The following is a 25,034-nucleotide window of genomic DNA, read 5'->3' as shown; positions in this document are numbered from 1 at the left end:
GTTTTTATGTTATCCAGAGCGTTGGTGACAGCAACTGTGCTGCTGGCAACAATTTACGCTTTTTTGCCAACGTTTACTCAAAATCAAATCAAATGTATTTATATAGCCCTTCGTACATCAGCTGCTATCTCAAAGTGCTGTACAGAAACCCAGCCTAAAACCCCAAACAGCAAGCAATGCAGGTGTAGAAGCATAGTGGCTAGGAAAAACTCTCTAGAAAGGCCAATACATAGGAAGAAACCTAGAGAGGAACCAGGCTATGTGGGGTGGCCAGTCCTCTTCTGGCTGTGCCGGGTGGAGATTATAACAGAACATGGCCAAGATGTTCAAATGTTCATAAATGACCAGCATGATCAAATAATAATAATAATCACAGGCAGAACAGTTGAAACTGGAGCAGCAGCACTGCCAGGTGGACTGGGGAGAGCAAGGAGTCATCATGCCAGGTAGTCCTGAGGCATGGTCCTAGGGCTCAGGTCCCCCGAGAGAGAGAGAGAAAGAAAGAGAGAATTAGAGAGAGCATACTTAAATCCACACAGGACACAGGAAAGAACAGGAGAATTACTCCAGATATAACAAACTGACCCTAGCCCATACACATAAACTACTGCAGCATAAATACTGGAGGCTGAGACAGGAGGGGTCAGGAGACACTGTGGCCCCATCCGATGATACCCCGGACAGGGCAAAACGGGAAGGATATAACCCCACCCACTTTGCCAAAGCATAGCCCCCACACCACTAGAGGGATATCTTCAACCACCAACTTACCATCCTGAGACAAGGCCTACAAAGAGTGTAGCCCACAAAGATCTCTGCCACGGCACAACCCGAGGGGGGGGCGCCAACCCAGACAGGAAGATCACATCAGTGACTCAACCCACTCAAGTGACGCACCCCTCCTAGGGACGGCATGAAAGAGCACCAGTAGCCAGTGACTCAGCCCCTGTAATAGGGTTAGAGGCAGAGAATCCCAGTGGAAAGAGGGGAACCGGCCAGGCAGAGACAGCAAGGGCGGTTCGTTGCTCCAGAGACTTTCTGTTCGTTTACTGACACGGCAATATTCAACAAGTGTTGAGCTTTCGTAAATTTGTCAGTTATTCTGCGTTCTGGCACACTTAGGCGAGAGTGCTCTGAAATCGGAGTAGGTAGCCAGCGCGCATTTTGCAGCTACATCTATCAACAGTTGTCACAGTGACATTCTATTTAGATGGTTACTTGCATAGTGGAGTATTTTTTTAGACATGTAGCTAGCTCGTTAGGTAAACAATGAACCATAATCCCAACTCATGACGTTACTACCCTGCATGAATCTGCAGGTAGCTAACCAACCAGGTTCAATGTTAGCTAGCTAACATTAGGCTATAACTAGCAAAGCAAATGGCTCTGAGATATGAATACTAAGATCATATGCGTAACGTTAGCTAGCGAGGCAGCCAGCTAACGTTAGCTAGCTAGTTAACAGTACACGTTAGCTTGAAATTAAAACGACATTCTGTCAAAATTAGAAACATGTCATATCTGAAAATGTAGCTAGTTAGACTATCTTACCCGTATACATCATGGACGACACCTCTCCCTGTCACGGATGCCCTGAGTTTGAAGATGTAATTGGAGACAGGTGTTTACTCCATCTCCTTAGCTATCATACTCTAATTCCACTGATTTCAAAACTCGATCCTCCAGAAAGTGGAGAGCAACACTTATGCAGTTCTACTAAGTGTATATATTATACATACTATATTATATATATTTTTTAAAGCTGTGTTAGACAGGATTACCTACACGTACTGACCAGCTCAAATAGACAGACGTGCAACATGGTGAAAGTTTAAATTCAAATGGCTCTCCTGTGAAGTAGTGACCTGCGACATACGCCTAGTTTCCTGACCTGCAGAGAGCTGGGACCAAAGTAACAAAGCCTACCATCAATAACACACTACGACGCCAGGGACTCAAATCCTGCAGTGCCAGACGTGTCCCCCTGCTTAAGCCAGTACACGTCCAGGCCCGTCTGAAGTTTGCTAGAGAGCATTTGGATTATCCAGAAGAAGATTGGGAGAATGTCATATGGTCAGATGAAACCTAAATAGAACTTTTTGGTAAAAACTGAAATCGTCGTGTTTGGAGGACAAAGAATGCTGAGTTGCATCCAAAGAGCACCATACCTACTGTGAAGCATGGGGGTGGAAACAACATGCTTTGGGGCTGTTTTTCTGCAAAGGGACCAGGACGACTGATCTGTGTAAAGGAAAGAATGAATGGGGCCATGTATCGTGAGATTTTGAGTGAAAACCTCCTTCCATCAGCAAGGGCATTGAAGATGAAACGTGGCTGGGTCTTTCAGAATGACAATGATCCCAAACACACCGCCCGGGCAATGAAGGAGTGGCTTCGTAAGAAGCATTTCAAGGTCCTGGAGTGGCCTAGCCAGTCTCCAGATCTCAACCCCATAGAAAATCTTTGGAGGGAGTTGAAAGTCCATGTTGCCCAGCAACAACCCCAAAACATCACTGCTCTAGAGGAGATCTGCATGGAGGAATGGGCCAAAATACCAGCAACAGTGTGTGAAAACCTTGTGAAGACTTACAGAAAACGTTTGACCTCTGTCATTGCCAACAAAGGGTTTATAACAAAGTATTGAGATAAACTTTTGTAATTGACCAAATACTTATTTTCCACCATAATTTGCAAATAAATTCATAAAAAATCCTACAATGTGATTTTCTGGATTTTTGTCCCTCATTTTGTCTGTCATAGTTGAAGTGTACCTATGATGAAAATTACAGGCTTCTCTCATCTTTTTAAGTGGGAGAACTTGCACAATTGGTGGCTGACTAAATACTTTTTCCCCCACTGTATACACACACACACACACACACACACACACACACACACACACACACACACACACACACACACACACACACACACACACACACACACACACACACACACACACACACACACACACACACACACAGTTTGATGGCAAACCAACAACTCTTTGGCAATAGAAAAGCCTTCTTCCACTCCATCACCTCATTCCCTCTGCCTCTCCTCACACCTTCCAGCCCCTGATGTCACCTGGGATGTGTGAAAGCGGAAGAGGAGGAGAGAGAGGGAGAGGAATGGGTGTTGGCCTGGATATCAGGAAACCAGGGCAGAGGCCCTGGGTCTTGGTCTCTCAGGTTGTTGGGGCTTCCCATCTCTCACTTGATCTTGAATGGGAAACCAGAGAGAGTGAGAGGGAGAGGGAGAGTTATAGAGAGAGAGAGAGAGAGAGAGAGAGAGAGAGAGAGAGAGAGAACACTCCAGTAAGTGATCTAGAGCTATCAATATTAGAGAAGAGCAAGAATGGGCATATCCTGGGAGGTGGTGATCAACTGTACCCTCTCTGATGTTCTTAAAGCTTGTACTAACATGGCATCATTAAAGAAGAGTGCAACACCCTTTGGCATTCAGGTAACACCCACTGGCTGCTGTGAGGTCATTTGGTAACCTCCACAGACATCTGTATATATGGCTTTGGCAGCATCCTGGTACACTTTTGGGAACACAGTGATGTGTTAGCCCGTGGTAGCCTAGTTATTCAGCTGTTATGGCCTGCAGGCTTTTTAGGAGTAGTTTGTTGTGCAAGGATCCGGTAGAGAAGCCGGTCTCCATACACACACACACACTCCACCCCATCGGCCCCTCCCGTTGATCACCCTGTTCCCACTGTTGTCAGAACAACTCAGGAGTGACTGGAGGAGTGCCAGCTGAACCCCATCCAAAACAAACCACTACCCCATCCTTCTCTACCCTGTCTCTTCTGACCTAAGCTACCAACTGCTTACTGGCATAAAGGCATTCACCCACCCTGACCAAACTGTCCCAGTCTCTATTGTACTGGACTACCAGGGCTGGGGTGACGCGGTCTGGCTGTCTGGCTGTCTGGCTGTCTGTGTGTGTGTGTGTGTGTGTGTGTGTGTGTGTGTGTGTGTGTGTGTGTGTGTGTGTGTGTGTGTGTGTGTGTGTGTGTGTGTGTGTGTGTGTGTAGAAGGGAGTGTGTGTTCATTTTGTTTGTTTGTATGTCTGCCCTCAACTGAGTTTTAATTCAGATGGATTGGAGACTCATCTGTATGTAATAGCCCTATCTGAGTCTCATGTCTTGAGGGAGAAGACCTTTGGAAGTTGCTCAACTTCTGTCTACTGAACTATACTTTAATCATTCTTAGCCATGCCCACCATACAGCACCAAACACAGCAGGCAAGATCCTACGCTGTACACACTGGCTATGCAAAGCGGCTTCCTCATGCCCAAATAGTTATTCAGCAACAGGTGTCAAGTCGGGTTAATTAACACCATTCACCTAAAATCGTAACAACTCTTCCTACTGTGTGTTTTTCTTTGTGTGTTTCCTGTAAGGAATTTACACTCTTCACTCTGCTACTTTTTTCTTGCAGTGTAATATTTCCATCCCGAGAGGTGCGATGGGGCCTAGTTTATTGCCTCTACCCCATGCTGGGTGGCATTCCCTGGGGCATGGAGATGTGAAGACCTCCTCCTGGTCCTCTATGGAATACTAAACAGGCTCTTTCTCCTTGTATTGTCCCTGGCCCTCCCTGCCTCAGGGTCCCTGCTGCTGTCGCTTAATCCTACAGACAGTGTGTGTGTGTGTTGTGTGTTTGCCTACAGGTTGTGTGTATGGGTGTGTTTGTGTGTGCGATCAAGGGTTGGGTGTGTATTCTGGGAGGCAGACAGGCTCCAACAGCGCTTTAGTGAATTTAGGAATAGTGCTTTTGGCCTCCAGCCCTGAGTTTTCATCTGTTAGCAGTTCAACCAGTATTGAGAGAGAGAGAGAGAGAGAGAGAGAGAGAGAGAGAGAGAGAGAGAGAGAGAGAGAGGTGAGGTGAGAGCCCTTGAGTGATAATGCCTTTATTATCCTCTAAAGCTGTCTAATGCTCTGTGTGGGATGTACTTGTGTGTAATTGGGCTGGCCTCAGTACCTCCCTCTTTCTCGTCTCTCTCTCTCCCTCCCTCCTACTTCTCCGGTATGTAGAGATAAAGTAAGGTTTCTCTATTAGCATTAGACTGGATTAGAGCTGTTGGGGCGACACTGAATTAATGACAAGTGTCTCATGACCTTTAACCCCCCCCCACCTCAATAGCCTCTGTGACCTCTTGGGTCTTCTCACAGTGACGGATTCCACTAGCCTAATTGAAATTCCTTTAGTGTTTCACTTACGACCTTGTTTGAGTTAAGACCACGTTTGAGCACTTGTTCTAGCACTTGCATTTTAGGTTTGTGCTCACTGTTCACTGTTCAACCAACATGTTTTGACTGAAAGCCTAAGAATGTATCTGTCAGTGTTTAATGCTCTCAATGTTTTGACTGGTGATGTTAATAAGGCTGAGAGTACTATTTGCGTTGTCCTGCAGTCTGCACAAAGATGTGTGTGCGCTTTCCAGGTGGTTACTGTGTACGTGTGTGTGTGTGTGTGTGTGTGTGTGTGTGTGTGTGTGTGTGTGTGTGTGTGTGTGTGTGTGTGTGTGTGTGTGTGTGTGTGTGTGTGTGTGTGTGTGTGTGTGTGTGTGTGTGTGTGTGTGTTCTGGGAGGCAGACAGGCTCCAACAGAGTTCTAGTGATGTTAGGAAGAGTACTTTTGGCATCCAGCCCTGAGTTTTTTAAATATTTTTAATTCAACCTTTATTTAACTAGGCAAGTCAGTTAAGAACAAAATCTTATTTACAATGACGGCCTACCCCGGGCAAATCTGGACAATGCTGGGCCAATCAGCCTACTGATCAACAACATTTGCATAGAAGCATCACTCCAGCATGTCACGCCTGTGTGGTAGGACATCATGTAGGCACTGCTGTTAGTTTGAGAATATAAAAGGCAAATGGGTCCACTTTAACGTCATGATTTGTGATCATGGATGCTTATAAAACTAGTATATTTTGTCATTTTCTGTGATCTGGATTTTTTTCTTCTATTTCTCAGTAAGCATCTCTAATCTGCCTGGTACGAAATTCAAACAACTCAGTTGGCTAGTCGAGCTATCTGTCAACAAATGGGCGGTTTGTAACTTTATCCTACAGCTACGATTGGATAGAGCGAGGAACTCCGCTCCCTTTCACATGTCCTAACATCTATCTCCATCGCTCATATCACTTGGTAATGTTAACTGCTACTATGAGAACTAGCTCAATGGCCATGAGATTTGCTGCCAAGCCATAAATGTGCATAATATCTAACAAGGATAGCAAGCGTAGGAAAAAATATGAAACGACCAAGCACGTTCTGTCTGAATGACTCAAATCTGCCAATAGTTTGAGACGTGAGAACGCACAAAGACGTGATGATCTTGTTGCGTCCGTCGTCGGAATGAGACCAAAGCACCGCGTGGAAAGTGAACATCTTATTTATTTTAGAATGGACACACACACACAAAAAAAGATAAACTAAAATAAAGTTCTGCAGGGTTATACAGCTACTGTGCAAAAACAAGATCCCACAACATAGGGTGGAAAACAGGCTGCCTAAGTATGATTCCCAATCAGAGACAACGATAGACAGCTGCCTCTGATTGGGATCCATACCCGGCCAACAAAGAAATAGAAAACTAGAATGCCCACCCAAATCACACCCTGACCTAACCAAATAGAGAAATAAAAAGGCTCTCTAAGGTCAGGGCGTGACAGATCTATAGCTTTCTTGGTCCATACACATTAAATATGCAGGAATATTCTTAGGTAGCTAAACCTATTGCCAACCTTTATTTAGGCATTTTAAAACACTTCTTTCTTTCCCTATTACCACAATCATTTAACCACGTCGACACAAGCCTTATTATTAGTGAATTAACTAAAATAATATTTGCAACAGGAGTTTGATTTTGGTCACTGTGTCAATTTATCCATTTCTCAATACTGCACCTTTCTGTTGGAGAATGAGCTAGTTTGCTGCGGCTGACTTTCCCAGCTAGACATTCCTCTGCATTGTGCAGTGCTCGTGGCTCAGGCAGTGAGTGGTGGCTAGCGTAGCAGCAGCTTTGCTATGTAGAAGGGACTATTGGCTAAGCCGATAGATAATGGCCGATAGTCGATAGACTAGAAAAGGCCAATATTGGTCCAATATATCGGCTCGGCTGATTATCTGTTATCGGTCGTTCTTTACTCTATTACCATGAGACTGGATTAGAGCTGTTAGAGTGAAACTGAATGACCAGTCTCATGACCTTTGACCCCAACTCAATACCCTCCATGACCTTCTGTGACCCCCAGAGTTTTCCCACAATGAAGGAATCCACAAGCATTATTTAAATCCCTTTAGTGTTTTACTTAACACCTTGTATGAGTTAAGACCTCATTTTGAGCACTAGTTCTAGCACTTGGATTTCAGGTTTGAGCTCACTGTTCACAACCAACATGTAACCTTTGCTGAAACCCTAATAACATGTCTATCAGTGTTAGACGCTATCAATAGGTCTGAGAGTACTATTTGCATAGTCCTGTAGTTCTGTTGACTGCACAAAAATGTGTGTGTGTGTGTGTGTGTGTGTGTGTGTGTGTGTGTGTGTGTGTGTGTGTGTGTGTGTGTGTGTGTGTGTGTGTGTGTGTGTGTGTGAGTGAGTGAGTGAGTGAGTGTGTGTGTGTGTGTGTGTGTGTGTGCACATGCCTGTGTGTGTGTGTACCTTCCCTGCTTACATCACTCCCTCTCTGTATGTAAATGTTAAAATCTTTTGTCTGTAATGTGTTTTTCGTTATGTTTCAGACCCCAGTAAGACTAGCTGTCTCCATTGGCGTCAGCTAATGGGGATCCTAATATATCACATCTCTCTCTCTCTCGCTCTACAGCGTGTTGACAAAGCCCTTGCACATCCGGTCCTCATGTGCACGCGGGTGTCCCTTAACCCAGAGCCTGGGTGCCATCTATTCCCAGAGGGAGAGGAGAAAGGAGAGGTGGAGGGCAGAGAGAGGGCAGAGTTAGACATGGACAGTGCTGTGGAGAGCAACCCAGGATCAGATGTCTCTGAAGGGGGGAGGAGTAGAGGAGACAAGGAGGATGGACTGGGAGGACTTTTCTTTCCTGGAGACAAGTTAGTTGTTAGTCTTTGTGTGGTGTTGAACATATGGTGTCTTTATAAGTGAACTCTCTTTATAAAAGAACTGTAGAGATTAGACTTGTTCATGTACATGTAACTCATCTACCTCATGTGAAATATATCATTTGCAATCCTATAAAAAAATCTGCACTGTCAGAATTTGAATAGCCACCCTTATAATTGAAAAATGAATGTACATTGTGTCTTTTTTTCACTACGACACTTTAAACTTATTGAATGTTACTTCCTGAAAGTCTACTTCCTGTTTTTGCAGGTGCAGTCAGCTAAACCCATCGGTGACCTCTGACCTGTCGACGCGTTCCTCTGCCTCTCTGAACGAGGAGCAGTTTGAGGACTACGGAGAGGGAGAGGACGTGGACTACACTCCCAGCAGCCCCTGCCCCGAGGACGAGACGCGCACCAACGGCTACTCTGACCTGGGCTCCTCTGTACCCTCCAGGTAAGAGGAGACCCTGACGCACTCATACACAGACACACTATTACATAGAGTATCATTACAACATCCACAGAAAATTGGGGAACACCATATGCAACGAGAAATACAAACGTATACACGATCAAAACTGTGTGAAATGATATAAGACAGAAACACAAACACGAAGATGATTCATTACCTGTCAAACATCATGTGACCCAGAAAGGCCAACTGATCAACTAGAGAAATCTGCATAACACTGTGCAACGAAAAGATGACAAGTGCATGCACAGCATCACCCAACCCAGAATACAAACACACAGAACTAAGAGTTTGAACCATTTCAGATCCAAGTGGTGATGACTTACTGAACCCCACTGAGCATAATGTTATATTTTCACAAAACACCCCCTGTCAAGTCTCATACCCCCTGTCCTGTAAGTCTGTGACCCTCTTAATCCCCTAGTGTGTGTGTGTGTGTGTGTGTGTGTGTGTGTGTGTGTGTGTGTGTGTGTGTGTGTGTGTGTGTGTGTGTGTGTGTGTGTGTGTGTATGCCCACTTCAGGCTGCCTTTCTATTCTCTCAGAGCCTCACTTACCAAACTCATTAGTTTTTACTCTTGACTGGAACTGAGTGTGATGGTGTCCCAATGTACCCTATTACCAACATATTGCGCTACTTTTGAACAGAGACCTATTGGCCCTGGTCAGAATTAGTGCACTATAAAGGGAATAGGGTGCCATTGGAGACGTAGCCTATATGGCCCCCAGGGCCTCTCTTGATTAAAATTCATCTATAGAGCTGTTTTGAAGGAGGATTTACTCCCAACACTATTCAGCTTCCTTGGTCCTGCTCCGAATATCAAGTACCTAAACTCATTACTATGGACTTATTTCTGTCCTACTTCTGAGTTTAGAATAGAGCTTTATGATATTTGTAGATGGTTGTGTACGTTTCCATGGGAAATAGTGTGTTATGTGAACTCCATGTTAACGTGTAGTAAACCTAGACAGTTGTGTGTGTGTGTGTGTGTGTGTGTGGGTGTTTGTACGTGCAAGTAATGTGTTTGTGTGTCTACTGTATTTGTATATTTGTATTTATGATGATCCCAGTAGTTCCTGCCATGGCAGCAGCTACTCTTCCTGGCGTCCAGCAAAATTAAAGCAGTTGTATACAATTAACATTTACATTACATTTCACAACAGATTTCGTAACACATTAAGCGTATTCCCTCAGGCCACTACTCTACTACCACATATTTACAACACAAAATCCATGTGTATGTTTGTGTCTAGTGCATTAGTTATCATATGTGTTTGTGTATGTGTGTGCCTGTATCTGTTTATTAAATCTGATTTTACTGTGTGTGTGTGTGTATATTCTGTCTCTAACTCTTTGTCTTCACCTGTGTCTGTAGTGCTGGCCAGAGCCCCAGGAAGACACGCCACCTGTACAACAATGAGATGATGGACGTGTACTGTTCCCAGTGCTGTAAGAAGGTCAACCTACTCAACGACCTGGAGGCCAGGCTGAAGAACCTCAAAGCCAACAGGTAACACAGGACAGGACACCCACCGACACCATTACACGTAAGAGCCCAGAGCCCAGCTGAGTAGGTGGAACGGGCACAGGATTTTGGTCATGTCAGATCACGTGGACAGTTAAACTCCTGGCTCTGAGAATGAGATGTGTTCTCACAGAAAATAAACCTGGTCATTAATTCAGGGAAGTGACACACTTCTACTGTCCACTACGTTTACCCTGACTGACTATTGTACTGTAGGTAAGATAGGTTAGATAATACTGTCATAGTGACCTGCTATTTATTTTGATGATGTCACCAAGAGCTTAAATGTCTTGTCCCCGCCCACACACACACACACACACACACACACACACACACACACACACAAACACACACACACACACGCACAACTTGTTACATAAATCCCCAAATGTCAGAATGGGTCACCACCATTCATCGACCCACATCATCAGCGTGTGTACAGTGAGAGTTGTAGGCGGTCTATTTTCAGACACGTTATCCTGTGTGATCTTTATGGATTGAATCACTTCCTCTGTAAACTAACGCACCCACACCTTCTTTGATGAACACACACTGACTGAAACACTCACATCTCACATAGAACTTACTTATATAGATTTGCACTCTCTTGTACACAGACACACACACACACACACCAAGACACGCACACACCTGCACCCCTACTATATGTAAGCTATAGCAGTAGTGGCCCTGGGCTGGAGAACTCGGTAATGAATGTAATGAAGTGGTGAGGACTCTGGAATGGTTTTGTCTTCCCTTCAACTACAGCTCTGTCTCTGCTGACTCTGCAGTTCTTCTGACTGAAAAGGTTACTCTCTACTGAGATGAATACCTGGGCTAACAGTAATTAGTCAGACCTCTACCTTTCGCAGGAGAGCAAGTAAAGAAAGGGGGAATAGTAAAGGGAGGAGAGGGAGAGAGGATGGGGAGGGGAGAGGGGGAATGGGAGTGGGAGAGAGAAAGTGAGAAGGAAGAGAGAGAGGGAGAGAGGATGGGGAGGGAAGAGGGGGAATGGGGGTGGGAGAGAGAAAGTGAGAAGGAAGAGAGAGACGGAGAGAGGATGGGGAGGGGAGAGGGGGAATGGGGGTGGGAGAGAGAAAGTGAGAAGGAAGAGAGAGAGGGAGAGAGGATGGGGAGGGGAGAGGGGGAATGGGGGTGGGAGAGAGAAAGTGAGAAGGAAGAGGGAGAGGAGGGAGGTGAGAGAACGTGGAATGATAAATAGGTGAATGGGCATGCAGAGGAGGAAAAAGTGACAGAGAGGGTTTGTCGGAGAAGGATAAGTTAAAGCAAAGATGGATGATGCAGAGTCGCTGCGAGTGAAGTGTTGCTGGCAGAGAGATGGAAGACTTGACAAGATCAATCCTTGAAGGAGGGACAGGAGGAGACAGAAGAAGATGCCCCGTCAGCATGCAGTCAGTCTGGGGAGATGCTTGATATGGCATAAATGTGTGTGCGCACGTGCATTTGTGTGTGCATAAGGTGTACTCTCATACCTGTGTGTGTGTGTGTGTGTGTGTGTGTGTGTGTGTGTGTGTGTGTGTGTGTGTGTGTGTGTGTGTGTGTGTGTGTGTGTGTGTGTGTGAGAGAGAGATTTCTCTCTTTGATTTAATGGTGAAGCAGACACAAAGCTTTGAGTCAGAACTATTGCTGAACCCACAAAACTACTGTTCCCAGCGGCACCCTCAGGGAGAGTTATTTCATGAACATTGACATGCCCTTCATGCCATACTCTCTGGTTGTGTTTTAAATGGCACCCTTTTCCCTGTAGGGCTCTACTATTCACCAGGGCTTATATGGCACTACTATTGACCAGGGCTTATAGGGTTCTGGTCAAAAGTAGTGCACTATATACTATAGGGAACATGGTGCTATTTGAAACACACACTCTCTTTCTCCTCTTGTGCAAAATACTGATTTACAATACTACCTTAATACCAATCAAACAGCAATTAGCTGTTCTATCTATAATTCACTGTTATAACTAATAAACTAATGTCTCTAGACATATCCATGTCTTCTGACAAGGATAAAGACTAACTGGGATGTTCTCTGTCTCTTTTTCTCCAGCCCCAATAGGAAAATCTCCAGCACAGCCTTTGGCAGGTCGGTCACGTCTCCATATGTGTGTGTGTGTTTACTGTGTTTGTTTTTGCATGTTGGCCATTTCCTTATTGTTCCAGTCCGTTAGTCATGTGATCATCATGTCAGCCAGTGTATTTGACTGGTGTCTAGGTAATTCTTCCTAAGTAATATGGTAATGGTTTAGGTATACTGAACCTCTCTACCTCTTCTGTGTTCACTTTACTACTATAGTTACTACTGTGTACAGATGTTAATTTGACCAGTTTCTCACAGCAGGAAAATAAACCTGCAGCAATGGGAAATATGGGCAAATGAAGGAAATTGATCAACGGGGTGATCAAATGAAGATGCTTGTTTGTACACATTGAAGCAAGGGCACTGTGTTCAACATACAAGTGTACCTGAATACAATGCAGTGGAGGCATTATTATAGGTTGTTTTACAATACACATACAAACGACAACATCACACAAACATCAACTACATCACACCTGCCCAGACCCACATGCTGACTGACACCCCCATCTCAAGCGCCCGCATCACTCTCCGCCACATGGCCTCAATCGGCATCATCTTGTTTCTTTCTCTCTGTCGCCCACACACTTTCAACATTTAGATAACAAAGCATTTGACCTTTCCATTGTGTTAACAACAGAGGTTTTGTTGATTTTGAGTTTTTTTAAGTATTCGTTTTTTCAAGATGATTGACGAGAAAAGTATCGTCCCAACCCATCGGGTATCTCACTACACCCCCATTTGCCATGTCTTGAAATATGCAGACAAACGGATTAAAAGTACATTTACAATGTAATATTTCTGACAGCCAACTTTCAACTCCGCCCATACCTTACCAGAAGGCATGGATTATTGATTCATAGTTAGTTTTACACTTAAGACATACATGAATCTGCTGTTGTGCTGTAGAATTTTTGAATTTTGTACATTAGTTCATACTGGATTAAGCGTACATTTTAGTTAATTGTAATTTTGTTAGTTAGGTTCCAACATTCCCTCCATATTGTGCCAATATCAGTTCTTGGTTCCAATAGTTAATTTTTTTCTAAGAGATTGTCAGTTATATAGGCTCTTTTCAAGGTTTTGTATAGCTTACCTATCATGTAAATATCCATTCATTGTGGTCAATGTACAGTGTCTAGGGTTTTGTCCTACTTCCCTCTAGATTGTGAATTAAACTGACAAAGAGAGATTGGCCTGCCAGCACTGATCTATGTGCATACTGTTCTCCCCAACCTCTCTACTCTTTTCCTTTTTCTTGTCCGATAACTCTCTCCCTCTCTTCTACTCTCCTCTCTCTACTCTCTCCCTCTCTTCTACTCTCTCCCTCTCTTCTACTCTTTCCCTCTCTACTCTCTCCCTCACTTCTACTCTCTCCCTCTCTTCTACTCTCTCCTCTCTCTACTCTCGCCCTCTCTTCTACTCTTGCCCTCTCTCTACTCTCTCCCTCTTCTACTCTCGCTCTCTCTTCTACTCTCTACTCTCTCCTCTCGTCTACTCTCGCCCTCTCTTCTACTCTCGCCCTCTCTTCTACTCTCTCCCTCTCTCTACTCTTGCCCTCTCTTCTACTCTCTCCTCTCTCTACTCTCGCCCTCTCTTCTACTCTCCTCTCTCTACTCTCGCCCTCTCTTCTACTCTCGCCCTCTCTTCTACTCTCTCCCTCTCTCTACTCTCGCCCTCTCTTCTACTCTCTCCCTCTCTCTACTCTTGCCCTCTCTTCTACTCTCGCCCTCTCTTCTACTCTCTCCTCTCTCTACTCTCACCCTCTCTTCTACTCTCTCCTCTCTCTACTCTCACCCTATCTTCTACTCTCGCCCTCTCTTCTACTCTCGCCCTCTCTTCTACTCTCGCCCTCTCTTCTACTCTCGCCCTCTCTTCTACTCTCTCCCTCTCTCTACTCTTGCCCTCTCTTCTACTCTCGCCCTCTCTTCTACTCTCTCCCTCTCTCTACTCACGCCCTCTCTTCTACTCTCTCCCTCTCTCCCTCTATTCTACTCTCTACCTTCCCTACTCTCTACCTCTCCTCCTCTCCTCCCTTACTCTTTCTCTCCCTTTCTCCTCCTCCTCTTATTGATGAATAGTCTCTGTAATGGAGGCTGGTGTGAAGCCATTCCATTAGTTAGAGTGGGGCTAGATGTGGTGGCAGTTTGAATGCCACTGTGTGTGTGAGTGTGCGCGTGTGTGTATATATGGGCATGCATGCCTGTGTGTCTTTGTAGTGTAATAGTGTGTGATGTGTGTGATGTGTGCATGTGTGTGTGATCAGCTCCCCCACTGGCACAGCCCTTTTGCTTATAGTCCCTTTTACATCCTATCCTGCAGCATTCTCTCTGCAGGAGTGGACATACACACACACACACACAGTAGCATTATGGTTCAGCAGTAAAGCTCAGATTGATGCCCTATAGGGTGAAGCTAAAAAAGGATAGCTCTAGGACTACCACAGTTGGGAGAGATTTGATTGTTATTTTTTCTTCAAGTCTTGTATAACAGCCTCTTCCTCTCTCTTCCTCTCTCTCTCTGTCTGCAGGCAGCTCCTCCACACCAGTAACTTCAGCAGCAGCAACGGCAGCACGGAGGACCTGTTCCGAGACAGCATCGACTCCTGTGACATCGACATCACTGAGAAGGTACCGCAGAGATATGTTGTGTTCTGTTTAATTCTATGGAAGGGACTACCATTTATTGTGCCTGTCTCTATCTGTGACCGTTCCACTACATTCACTCCATTATATTAAGGTGAAACTTGATGGGATACTGATTGTGAAATTGATTGCATTGGCTGCTACTGTCAAGAGGTGTTCTGCTGTGAATCGAGCTGAATGGCTCTGACAGAGCTTGTTGCTGATTGTGCTGGCTGGAGTAAGGACATTGGATGAATGAATGATATAACAACATCTCTTACCCTCTCTCTCTTTCACTCTCTCTCACCCTCTCTCACCCCCCCCCTTCTCTATCTCTCCCTCTCTCTCCCACACACAGGTGAGTTACCTAGAGAAGAAGGTAGCAGAGTTGGAGAATGACACACTGATGAACGGAGATCTCAAGTCCAAGCTAAAGCAGGAGAACACACAGCTGGTTCACAGGTAGGAGATTTACACGCACGCATGCATGCCCACCCACACACACACACACACACTTAGATACACACAAACACATGTACGAATGCACACACACATACAGAAACATTAGCATAAATGAGATATGCAAAAAAATGCTCACACACACACACACATATATATATATATATATATATTTAAGAATGAACGTGTGAGCATTTTGTTTGCATATCTCATTTATGCTACTGTTTCTGTATGTGTGTGTGTGTGCATGCGTGTGTGTGTGTGTCACTCATAGGGTCCACGAGTTGGAGGAGCAGTTGAAGGACCAGGAGGCGCGGGCAGAGCAGAACACAGAGGAGGAGCAGAGACGACACCGTGAGGCCTACAGCAGGATGGAGAGAGACAAGAACACTGAGCTAGAGCTGCTACTCAACCGGTATCACACACACAAACACACTTACTTCAATCATTTATACACTGCATCGTAGATACTCATATTTACATGTATGCGTGTACACAAAGGTGCTATCTATAACTTAAAAGGGTTCTTTGGCTGTCCCCATAGGAGAACCCTTTGGGTTCCATGTAGAATCATTTCCACAGAGGGTTCTACATTGAACCCAAAAGTGTTCTACCTGGAATCAAAAAGGCTTCTCCTATGGGAACATCCTAAGAACCCTTTCTTCTAAGAGTGTAGTCCATAACGCTAGGTAGATACCATAGATTAGGCCTTGAGCTAGATACTGAATCCAGACCTTGAGGTCTGCTGTACTGCTAATGTCCATTTCTCTTTGTTAGTTGCCTTGTTTTGAATAACCAGGACATACAGTATATTAAACATGGATGAATGATGTGTTTCCTCTTCTTCCCCTACAGAGTCCAACAGCTAGAGGAGGAGAACGGGGATATATCGGTGAACATGTGCAGACTGAAGTCTCAGACAGAGAAACTGGACGAGGTACGTGCGTGCTGGCGTACATATCATCCTCAGAGACACAGTAGGCTACGTTTAGTACAAATACACGCTCCCACTCATGCAACTCCAGTACTACGATCTCTACACAGACAGAGACCTCGATAACTGGTTACAAAACATCAACACCCTCCCATCAACAGCACGTGACCAATTGCCACAGTCACACACACACACACACACGCACACGTTTGGGGGTGTGAAGGCTACAGCTGGGCTCATATCAACACCTCTGTTTCTAGCCTGCCTGGTGAAAACATGCAAGGGAGTTGGCATTACTGGTCTGCATGATCAATTAATTGTGTAGTTGTGTGAACAGACAGTCACACTAACTAATTACTATACTATACACTTCAGGTTGCCTGACGACTCAAACTGAATTCTTTCGCTGCTCTGTCGTTCACCTCATACTTCAGTCTGAGACTGCCATCGCTGAAGTAATTTGTGGTGACATCAAAATGGGAGGCGTTTTACGAAACAAAGTCATCAGCGATTTGATTGTATCAAAGCCAATGACGAATTTTCAAACCTCCGCTTTACCGATGTGTATTCTGTCTCTAGCCCAACCCATTGGTTTCTGGAACACAGTGGCTAGAATGTTGTTCCATTCTAAAAATCATCGGGGAGGGACTCAGATCCAGACTCATTGCGGAGAAGAAAAAAAAAAAATTCACCTTTATTTAACCATTTTTTTAATTACATTTTTTCCATTCAAATTATAGTTAGTTTTAAGGTATGTGTCCTAATGCTTCTTCTTACAGGACTATTCACTGTGCATTATTAGACTGACTGTGTTCTTGCTTACCGCATACATCCTAACAACCCAATGCCTTATTCATACTGTGGGACCTTTATTGTGTGAACACCATGTGACTTTTATTTTGATGAGCTACTCTGGAAGGTTGGGGGCAGAGCCGAGGTTATTGGGTAATCGGGGTCAGTTTTGAGATTGAGTGACTCCACCCTCCCCAGCTTGTTGTATTATTTTGCCTCTCCCTAAGCTGTTGTACTTGGCACTGCACTGTGCTGGCTTGGGGCTCTTCTATTCACATTGTCCGTCCCAGCATGGTTCCAGCAACTATAGTGGATTCGTAACCAGTCCAGCCCAGAACAGATTGCCTTGGCTTTGGTCTGGAATGTGAATCAGGCATACGTTTGAAAAACGATCCGTGCTTCATTCTCTGTGCATCATCACATGTATTCGAATGTGTCTATATGTGTGTGTTGTCAGGAGAAGCAGCGTATGACAGACAAGCTGGAGGACACCAGTCTAAGGCTGAAGGATGAGCTGGACCTCTACAGGAAGATGATGGACAAGCTGAGGCAGAACAGACACGAGTTCCAGAAGGAGAGGGAGGCCATGCAAGAGGTGGGAGGAGAGATAGCACACACACAGGGACACACGCGCGCACACACGCACGCACGCACGCACGCACACACACACACGCACACACACACACGTACACAGACACACGTACACACGTACACACACGTACACACACACACTTATGCACACCTTTACATGTAGTGTGAAATGGAAGCTTATGATGCCTCTCCCACTCTTCTGAAATCTCTAGTAGCTGAATGTTTGTACAGAATACATTTTCACATAAACCAGCCTGCCCACTGCATCAGACTGGTCTACATGGCTATCCCAGGTACTCTTTATAATTTCACAGTCTCTACGACAGCTACCGCATAATATCATCCCTGGTTGTCTCCCTCCTCCTGCAGCTGATTGAGGACCTTCGTCGGGAGCTGGAGCACCTGCAGCTGTTCAAACTGGAGACAGAGAAGCCTGGCCACGGCCACAGCTCCTCCTCTGGGCTGACGGAGTTCAACGCCAAGACCAGAGAGATGGAGCTGGAGCATGAGGTCAAGAGACACAAACAGGTGGGCTTGAGAGCTAGTGGCAAATGCTAACTCTGTATGAATGCATTGTTACTTCCTCTTTTGGGGTATTTGCTAGGATTTAATTGGGCAAGAGACTCAAACAGGTGGGGCTCTAAAATAATCTTTTACACAAAGTGTTTTTGTTTTGTTTTTTTACACGTTCCCCCTCAATTCCACCTCTAAGTATACTGTATTTGTTTGAATATGCCACCACTATATGCTTTTGTGCGAGCTAACAGTGTTTCGTGTGATAGTCTAATGCTGGGAGTACACTATCAACATAGAGAGTGGCATACACTGGTCATATCTACCTACAGTGCGTCTTATCTACTATAGGTTTGTCCTTTTCGACTTCTTAGATAGTGTGCCATTTTGAGGTGGTGAATACCAGTGATATCTGTCGGTCAAGGGCAGTGAAATGATATTGTTAATGTTCCTCATCCTTGTTAAGAGCATCGGACCGAGTATAACCATGAGATAAGAGATCAAGATGAAAGTGTTTCTAAGATGTCCTCTCAGACAAGGCAGAGGCTCTAATTCTGAGACATGCAGTATTGCGGTATCTTCATGTGTAAAGATTTGATATTCTACTGTAGGCTTCTTTCTTGCCTTCGGTCAGTACACTCTGTCAAACAGACAGTAACGCTAGGAGAGTAATCACAGTGCCTCGCCTTGCCTGCAGCTTTCATCTGGATCTCTCTCTTTTTTTTCCTCTCTCTCACACTTGCCTGGTTGCCGTCTCTGCTCAGCTGTTACATTTGGCAAATGACAGGAGTGGAATGTTAGCTAAAAAGTCTGGTAACCAGACTACACAGACACACAGACAAGTAAACCATGTTCTGCAGTCACAGGCTTTGATTCAAAGTTTAAACTACAAGGCTGGAAGAGAAACATCTCTAATTGGTGTCAGGCAGATATGCGATACCCTTTTTGTCTTTTCTCAACACTTTTAGATCAAATGGTGCTTATCTGAAAACTCCTTATTTAAAACACTCATAGGTTACTTTTTCAAATCGGTTATTTTATTAATGACACTGTTTCATATTTGAGAAAGGGTTTTAAAAGAGAATGCAGATCAGCGAGCTGATGTGATAGTATTCCAAACAGGGATGAATGAGTCTCTTCCCTCTCATGTCTCCCTGTGCTCCTCTTTGCTCCTCCTCTGTGTGTCCAGCGGTTTGTCTCGCAGGATTTTCCTCTGACCTCTGACCTCCACCACCTCGTAGTATCCGCTGGGGCACGCCTCCGTCACGGTCAGACGGTAAACAAACCCACTGTTGTTTCTTGTGAGCTTTAACCTTTGACCCCTCCCATTAACCACAGCATATCCATCACCATACAGCGCCTATAGAGCTTCACCCCCTGTCGACACAGGGCGCAGTTTGTGCCATAACACCGTGATAAACATAATAACCTGTGTCCTGTCCTGTAGGTGTTACTGTAGATGTGGTGTGCTGTGTCAGCTGCTGTTGAAATCGAGAGATGGTTTGTCGTGGGTGTATTTGTGTGAGGCTTCAGTAGTCTAATCTAACAGGCCTTGCCTACTGACACAGTGTGGATGAAGTGGGGCGCTTGGAGAATTGAGATGAATCTCATCAAGCTGTGGACTCCCTCTAAACCCATCGCTTCAGTCTGTCAAATCAAGCTATGATACTCATCTCTCTCTCTCTCTCTCTCTTTCTCGCTCTCTCTCTCTCTCGCTCTCTCTCTCTCTCTCTCTCTCTACCTCTACTTCCCCCTCCCTCTTCTCTCTCCAAAACTCCCACCCCCCCTCTATGTCCCTCCCCCTCTCCTTCACTCCCCCCTCCACCCAACAGGAGAACCTGAAACTGAGAGAACAGAACGACGACCTGAATGGTCAGATCCTCAGTCTGAGTCTTTATGAGGCTAAGAACCTGTTTGCCACCCAGACCAAGGCCCAGTCACTGGCTGCTGAGATAGACAACGCCTCACGTGACGATGTGAGTTTTTCATTCATAATGCTAATCATTTGATGATTTGATCATTTCGGAGTAACCCTGCAAGAGTAACCCTAATGATTAAGGTCATAGTACCCATTGGAATTCAGACAGTAGGCATGTATGTGATCTGGTTCTTAGGCTGGTATAACCAGATAATGGCACCACCATATCTAATGGTAACATCACATTGCTTTGATATTTCTCCACAGTTGATGGAGGCCCTCAAGGAGCAGGAGGAGATCAACTTCCGTCTGCGGCAGTACATGGACAAGATCATTTTGTCTATCCTGGACCACAACCCCTCCATATTGGAGATCAAGACCAACTAGAACCCCCCTACTAGAAACGCACTACTAGAACTCCCACCGGGAATGGGGAATTTGAAAGGGAAAGGAAGACTAGCCACGCTGGGGCCTGGGACAGCTAGACATCATTGCCCCCTGCTGCCCCAGGAGTGGAACTGTGAACTTGGGTGTATTCATTAGGCACAAAACAGAAGAAAACAGACTGAAACTGGGAGGTACTACCGGGACTTAGAAACACTTGTTTTTGTGTTCTGTTGCGAAACGTTTTGCTACGACCTGGCCTAATGAATACGGCCCTGTTTTCTCTCAGCGACTGGAGCTATAGTGGATTTTCTGTGTTGACGACTAAAGGGAGTTTTGGTACTTCACCGTCGTACTTCTGTTCTATTCTGTGACTCATCAACAGATGTTGGTATCTCCCTCATACTCCTTCGTGCACTTTCTTCTATGTTCTCTATTGTTTCCTCACAGCCTCATCTTTAGTCTAAAACACAATCGAGATGAATTATTACTGGGGAAAATAATTATACTGGGCAGGTGCTTTGAATATGTAGGGCATTACTGGTTGTTGAACACTGGATATATGTACTCTAGTAGTGTATGTAGAAACAATGTGAACAAAAACCTATTCACCTGCAACAGCGTGTGTTGTAGCCATTGGAGAATAAAGGAACAGAGAGAGGCTGGCAGATAGCCACACAGAGATCTTTAGCTTCCAGACAACCCTATCCCCACTGTTTCCTTAAAGTGGATCTGTGTTCGGTCGCTGAAGACCGGTATGTGGGTAGAGGCACGTTGATGAAGAAAGCAAAGCAGCACGTGTTTCTGTGAGTAAGAAGAGTGACAGAAAGAGATGAAAGGAGGGAGAGAAGGAGCGAGAAAGTATTGTACAAGCATCTCCATGTCAAAAGGTATTGGCTTTGACTGAAGTAGATATCAGTCATGTGAAGTGATAATGAGAGGCAGCAGAACTTGGTGTGATGGAATGCATTCAGGAGGATGGAATGGCTTAGTGAAGTCAAAGAAGGAACAGGTGAAGTGTATCGGTCAGTACAGTACAGGGGAAGAGAAGAGAAGAATGCCTTCCTAGGGAACTCTGAGATGACGGTACAGTATGATCTGTGTAGAGTAATACTGTATGATAAATCCATATTGTAAATTCTTAACTCACACAGTGAGTTGTTAATTCGCTGGTAAAGAATTTCAAGATGCCAATTCCTCTTAATCATGGGTTCCCATTCATTATTTTCTACTCAGACATTCTGTAGTAAGTCTGTCTAAATAAGTTGGTTAGACCCAGGATATCTGCCATGAAGGATGTCCCATTGCATTAAGCTGTTATAGCTACCCTCACAAAAAACTATAGTATACTATGGAATAAATACTATAGTATTCACTGTAGTGTTTTTGCAGACTTTTTTTCTGACTTACGGAGTCCGCAAAAACACTGCAGTGAATACTGCAGCATTTATTTTAGTATTTACTGTAGTATACTGTAGTATTTACAGTTAACTAAAGTATAAATACTGTAATAATAGAAAACTGTAGTGTATACTATAGTAATAATGTATTGTTTTTGCGGTTTGTGGTATTTACTGTAGTGTTTTTGCAGACAAAACTGTAGTATTTACTACAGTGTTTTTGTTTTATTATCTTTGACATAGAAATTTAAGCTTTCTCTTTCAGGAAAGCTACTGGAGAAATACCAAAAGAGCACATTTTCCATAAAATGTAGGTAGGACTGGGGTCTAAACAGACTGTTCAGTGCTTCTGCTCTTTTCTATAACCTGTAGAGAACACACTATATGGTCTATACTTGGCATGTAGGTTTCTCATTTAAGGGTGGCACAAATTGCGACATGGGGGAGGGGAATGGGCAGGTTATATGCAAGTAAGATACTGTAGTATTTACGACAGTGCTTTTTTATGGCTAACACTACAATATTTACTATAGCTCCTACAGTATACAATAACATTACATAGTACTACTGTTCACATGAGCGAGGGATACTACAGTGTGTAGTATAGTATAGTACAGTTTACTCTAGAATTATATAGTAAGTACTTTAGTATTCTATAGTATAATATAGTGTTTTTTATGTGGGTATTAGCCTATATGCTTTATATTTCTGTGTCGGACACTGCCACTCCACTCTCCCTATATCCATACTGAAATAGAGACAAACCCTGCCAGCACACAGGGCTGCCAAGTCAACAGCATAACAATGTACAAGCACATGAATGTAACCCAATGGATGTGAATGTACAGAATACTTAATGCATTCTGCATAGAGATAGATACAGTATTTATCTCTATGTTGTTCCACATCTCAATGTGTTTTATGAATTTCCTCTGGGTGTTAAGCCATGTCAGTCTGGCTCATTGAATCATCCCTATCATCTCTATATAAGATCCTGTAGTATACTGCGGTATATTCATCAGAAGTTCACTTACTGTAGACTAGAGTTTGGTACTAATAAGACTGGAATAGCAATCATACTGGAGTCTATACAGAGTATATGGGTAGTGTTTGCCCTTTGGCTAGTATACTGTAAATATCATGAATGTCTCACATAGCTAACATTCTCTCTGTTAAAACCTAATGGGTTTTTGTGTACAAATCTACATTTTGTTGACAGTTTTCAAATGTCATACAGTAGGCCTTTGCTGTACTACTGTATTCGAGTGGGCGTTGATAGGCAAAGGGGATAATCTGCTGTAAATTAAATAGCTCTAAACGTACATTTTGCTTCCTTGCACAAAAATATGTCGTTTTTTCTTCTTTTTGCATGATCTCACATTTTCTGGTATTCGTGCCTTTAAAACAGTATATAGCTATGTTGTTTAGACAACGTAATAATGAATATTTTTACTGTTGCTTTAAAATCTGTGTCTGAACGATGTTCATGACTTGTAAATGTTGTACAGGATTTGTATTGTGCCACTCACCACACTTTTACTATTTTATACAGTTCTATCAGGAAATGGCCAGGTAATCAACTCTAGTTTACAAAACTGTTACAGCACAGGTTTATTTTTATTTATTTATTTATTTTTGTACTTTTTACCCCTTTTTCTCCCCAATTGGTAGTTACAGTCTTGTCTCATTGCTGTAACTCCCGAACGGACTCGGGAGAGCCGAAGATCTACTCCGAAACATGACCCTGCCAAGCCGCACTGCTTCTTGACACACTGCTTGCTTAACCTGGAAGTCAGCCGCATCAATGTGTTGCAGGAAACACTGTACAACTGGCAACCAAAGTCAGTGTGCATGCCCCCGGCCCGCCACAGGAGTAGCTAGAGCACGATGTGACAAGGACAACAGCTGGCCATACCCTCCCCTAACCCAGACGAAGCTTGGCCAATTGTGTGCCACCTCATGGGTCACCCTGTCACGTCTGGCTGCGACACAGCCTGGGATGGAACCCGGGTCTGTAGTGATGCCTCAAGCACTGCGATGCAGTGCCTTAGACCGCTGCACGACTTAGGGGGCTCAGCACAAGGTTTTTTATTTAAAAACAGATGAGCGTTGGGGGAATATCTAGGTTGACACAGAAACAGAAAAACTATCTATGAATGCAGTGTCCATTGCTTTTCAGGTTGCTTTGGTTTCTGTGTCCTTTCAAAGTATGTTGATAAGTTTTCCCCCTGTCTTCCTATACACTAAATAAACTGGTGAGCAATACTACTTTTCTCTATACCATACCAACCTGGCACTACAAGGTTTACTACAACCTTGAAAGATTCAATTCACACATATTTAAATGATATTGAGATAAATTGAGAAATGTCTTCAAATTGAGCTTTGACTTCGTCCTCATGTAGAAGCCCTCCTGTCAAGTTTGAGGAGTTGTTGATCATTGGCATCCCATTTCAGACAGTGCAACAGCCAATCACCTGTTGAGCACTGTCACAAAGTTTCACTTGCAACGTTTTTAAATAAACTCAAACGTTTCCCATTCGTTGGCTCCTAAATGCTTCCTAACACAATGAAAGATGTAGTCTCCTGTTCTTAAAGATATTGAGAGGTTGGGTTTTAAAGCACATAAGGGGTGGCATTGTGGCAATAAGAATGGCTTGAGCTTGTGATATCTTGTTATTTTCTGTTACCTAGTTTCTGTCGTCCTATTTCTCTACCACGTACCACTGTTACGCATACATTGAAGCACTGTATTGCATGTGGCTGTAAGTAGGCTACTACTTATGATATGAGGTCTTATCTGCAATTGTGATGTACAAACAACTTTAAGCTGTAAATAAAGAGATTTGCCCTGGCATGATTACAACCTGATGATTGCTAATTTATTCAATGAAAATGTCAACTTCTTACAGTATGATCAAAGGAATACTCTGTCCTGTTTTAGGAATAATAATGTTTGCCATTGATTCAGAAATGCAGTAAAACAGGTTTGCTACAATTGATCAAATGTGGGATTTCCTGTATAGCCATAACTCTCTAGCTGCAGTATGCCTGATGAGGAGCCTCTATCTATGCTGACCTAAATCTCACAGTCCTGAGAAATGACTTGTGGGACCCAGAGAATTCTCAAAGCGATGGAAATGATTGGTTCAGTGTACTTCAACACATACATTAAACCTCTGATTCACACTGTCAATTGATTTAATATTATGATGGTGGAGTGGGGA

At 44.0% G+C, this 25,034-nt stretch overlaps 1 protein-coding gene across 3 annotated transcripts in view; it reads left to right on the top strand.

The window, feature by feature from the left end:
* The window catches only part of LOC135537854 (rab11 family-interacting protein 4A-like), a 36,690-nt gene extending 12,017 nt beyond the window's left edge, over window positions 1-24,673 (top strand). The window contains exons 2-14 of one of the 3 annotated variants that reach the window (XM_064963870.1): window positions 7,846-8,087; window positions 8,368-8,553; window positions 9,946-10,080; window positions 12,163-12,198; window positions 14,723-14,822; window positions 15,175-15,278; window positions 15,550-15,690; window positions 16,131-16,212; window positions 17,459-17,596; window positions 17,962-18,120; window positions 19,295-19,381; window positions 19,938-20,081; window positions 20,291-24,673. In XM_064963870.1, the coding sequence (XP_064819942.1) occupies window positions 7,846-8,087; window positions 8,368-8,553; window positions 9,946-10,080; window positions 12,163-12,198; window positions 14,723-14,822; window positions 15,175-15,278; window positions 15,550-15,690; window positions 16,131-16,212; window positions 17,459-17,596; window positions 17,962-18,120; window positions 19,295-19,381; window positions 19,938-20,081; window positions 20,291-20,410 (1,674 nt within the window). In that variant the 3' untranslated portion in view covers window positions 20,411-24,673. The remainder of the gene's footprint in view (window positions 1-7,845; window positions 8,088-8,367; window positions 8,554-9,945; window positions 10,081-12,162; window positions 12,199-14,722; window positions 14,823-15,174; window positions 15,279-15,549; window positions 15,691-16,130; window positions 16,213-17,458; window positions 17,597-17,961; window positions 18,121-19,294; window positions 19,382-19,937; window positions 20,082-20,290) is intronic. The other 2 variants (XM_064963882.1, XM_064963875.1) reach the window with 2 other exon arrangements.
* The last annotated feature ends 361 nt before the right edge of the window (window positions 24,674-25,034 follow it).

The sequence above is a fragment of the Oncorhynchus masou genome, chromosome 5 (assembly GCF_036934945.1).
Source record: "Oncorhynchus masou masou isolate Uvic2021 chromosome 5, UVic_Omas_1.1, whole genome shotgun sequence".
NCBI classification, from domain to species: domain Eukaryota; kingdom Metazoa; phylum Chordata; class Actinopteri; order Salmoniformes; family Salmonidae; genus Oncorhynchus; species Oncorhynchus masou.
Note: the sequence above shows the minus strand (reverse complement) of the source record. Positions and strands in the feature narration are given on the sequence as shown.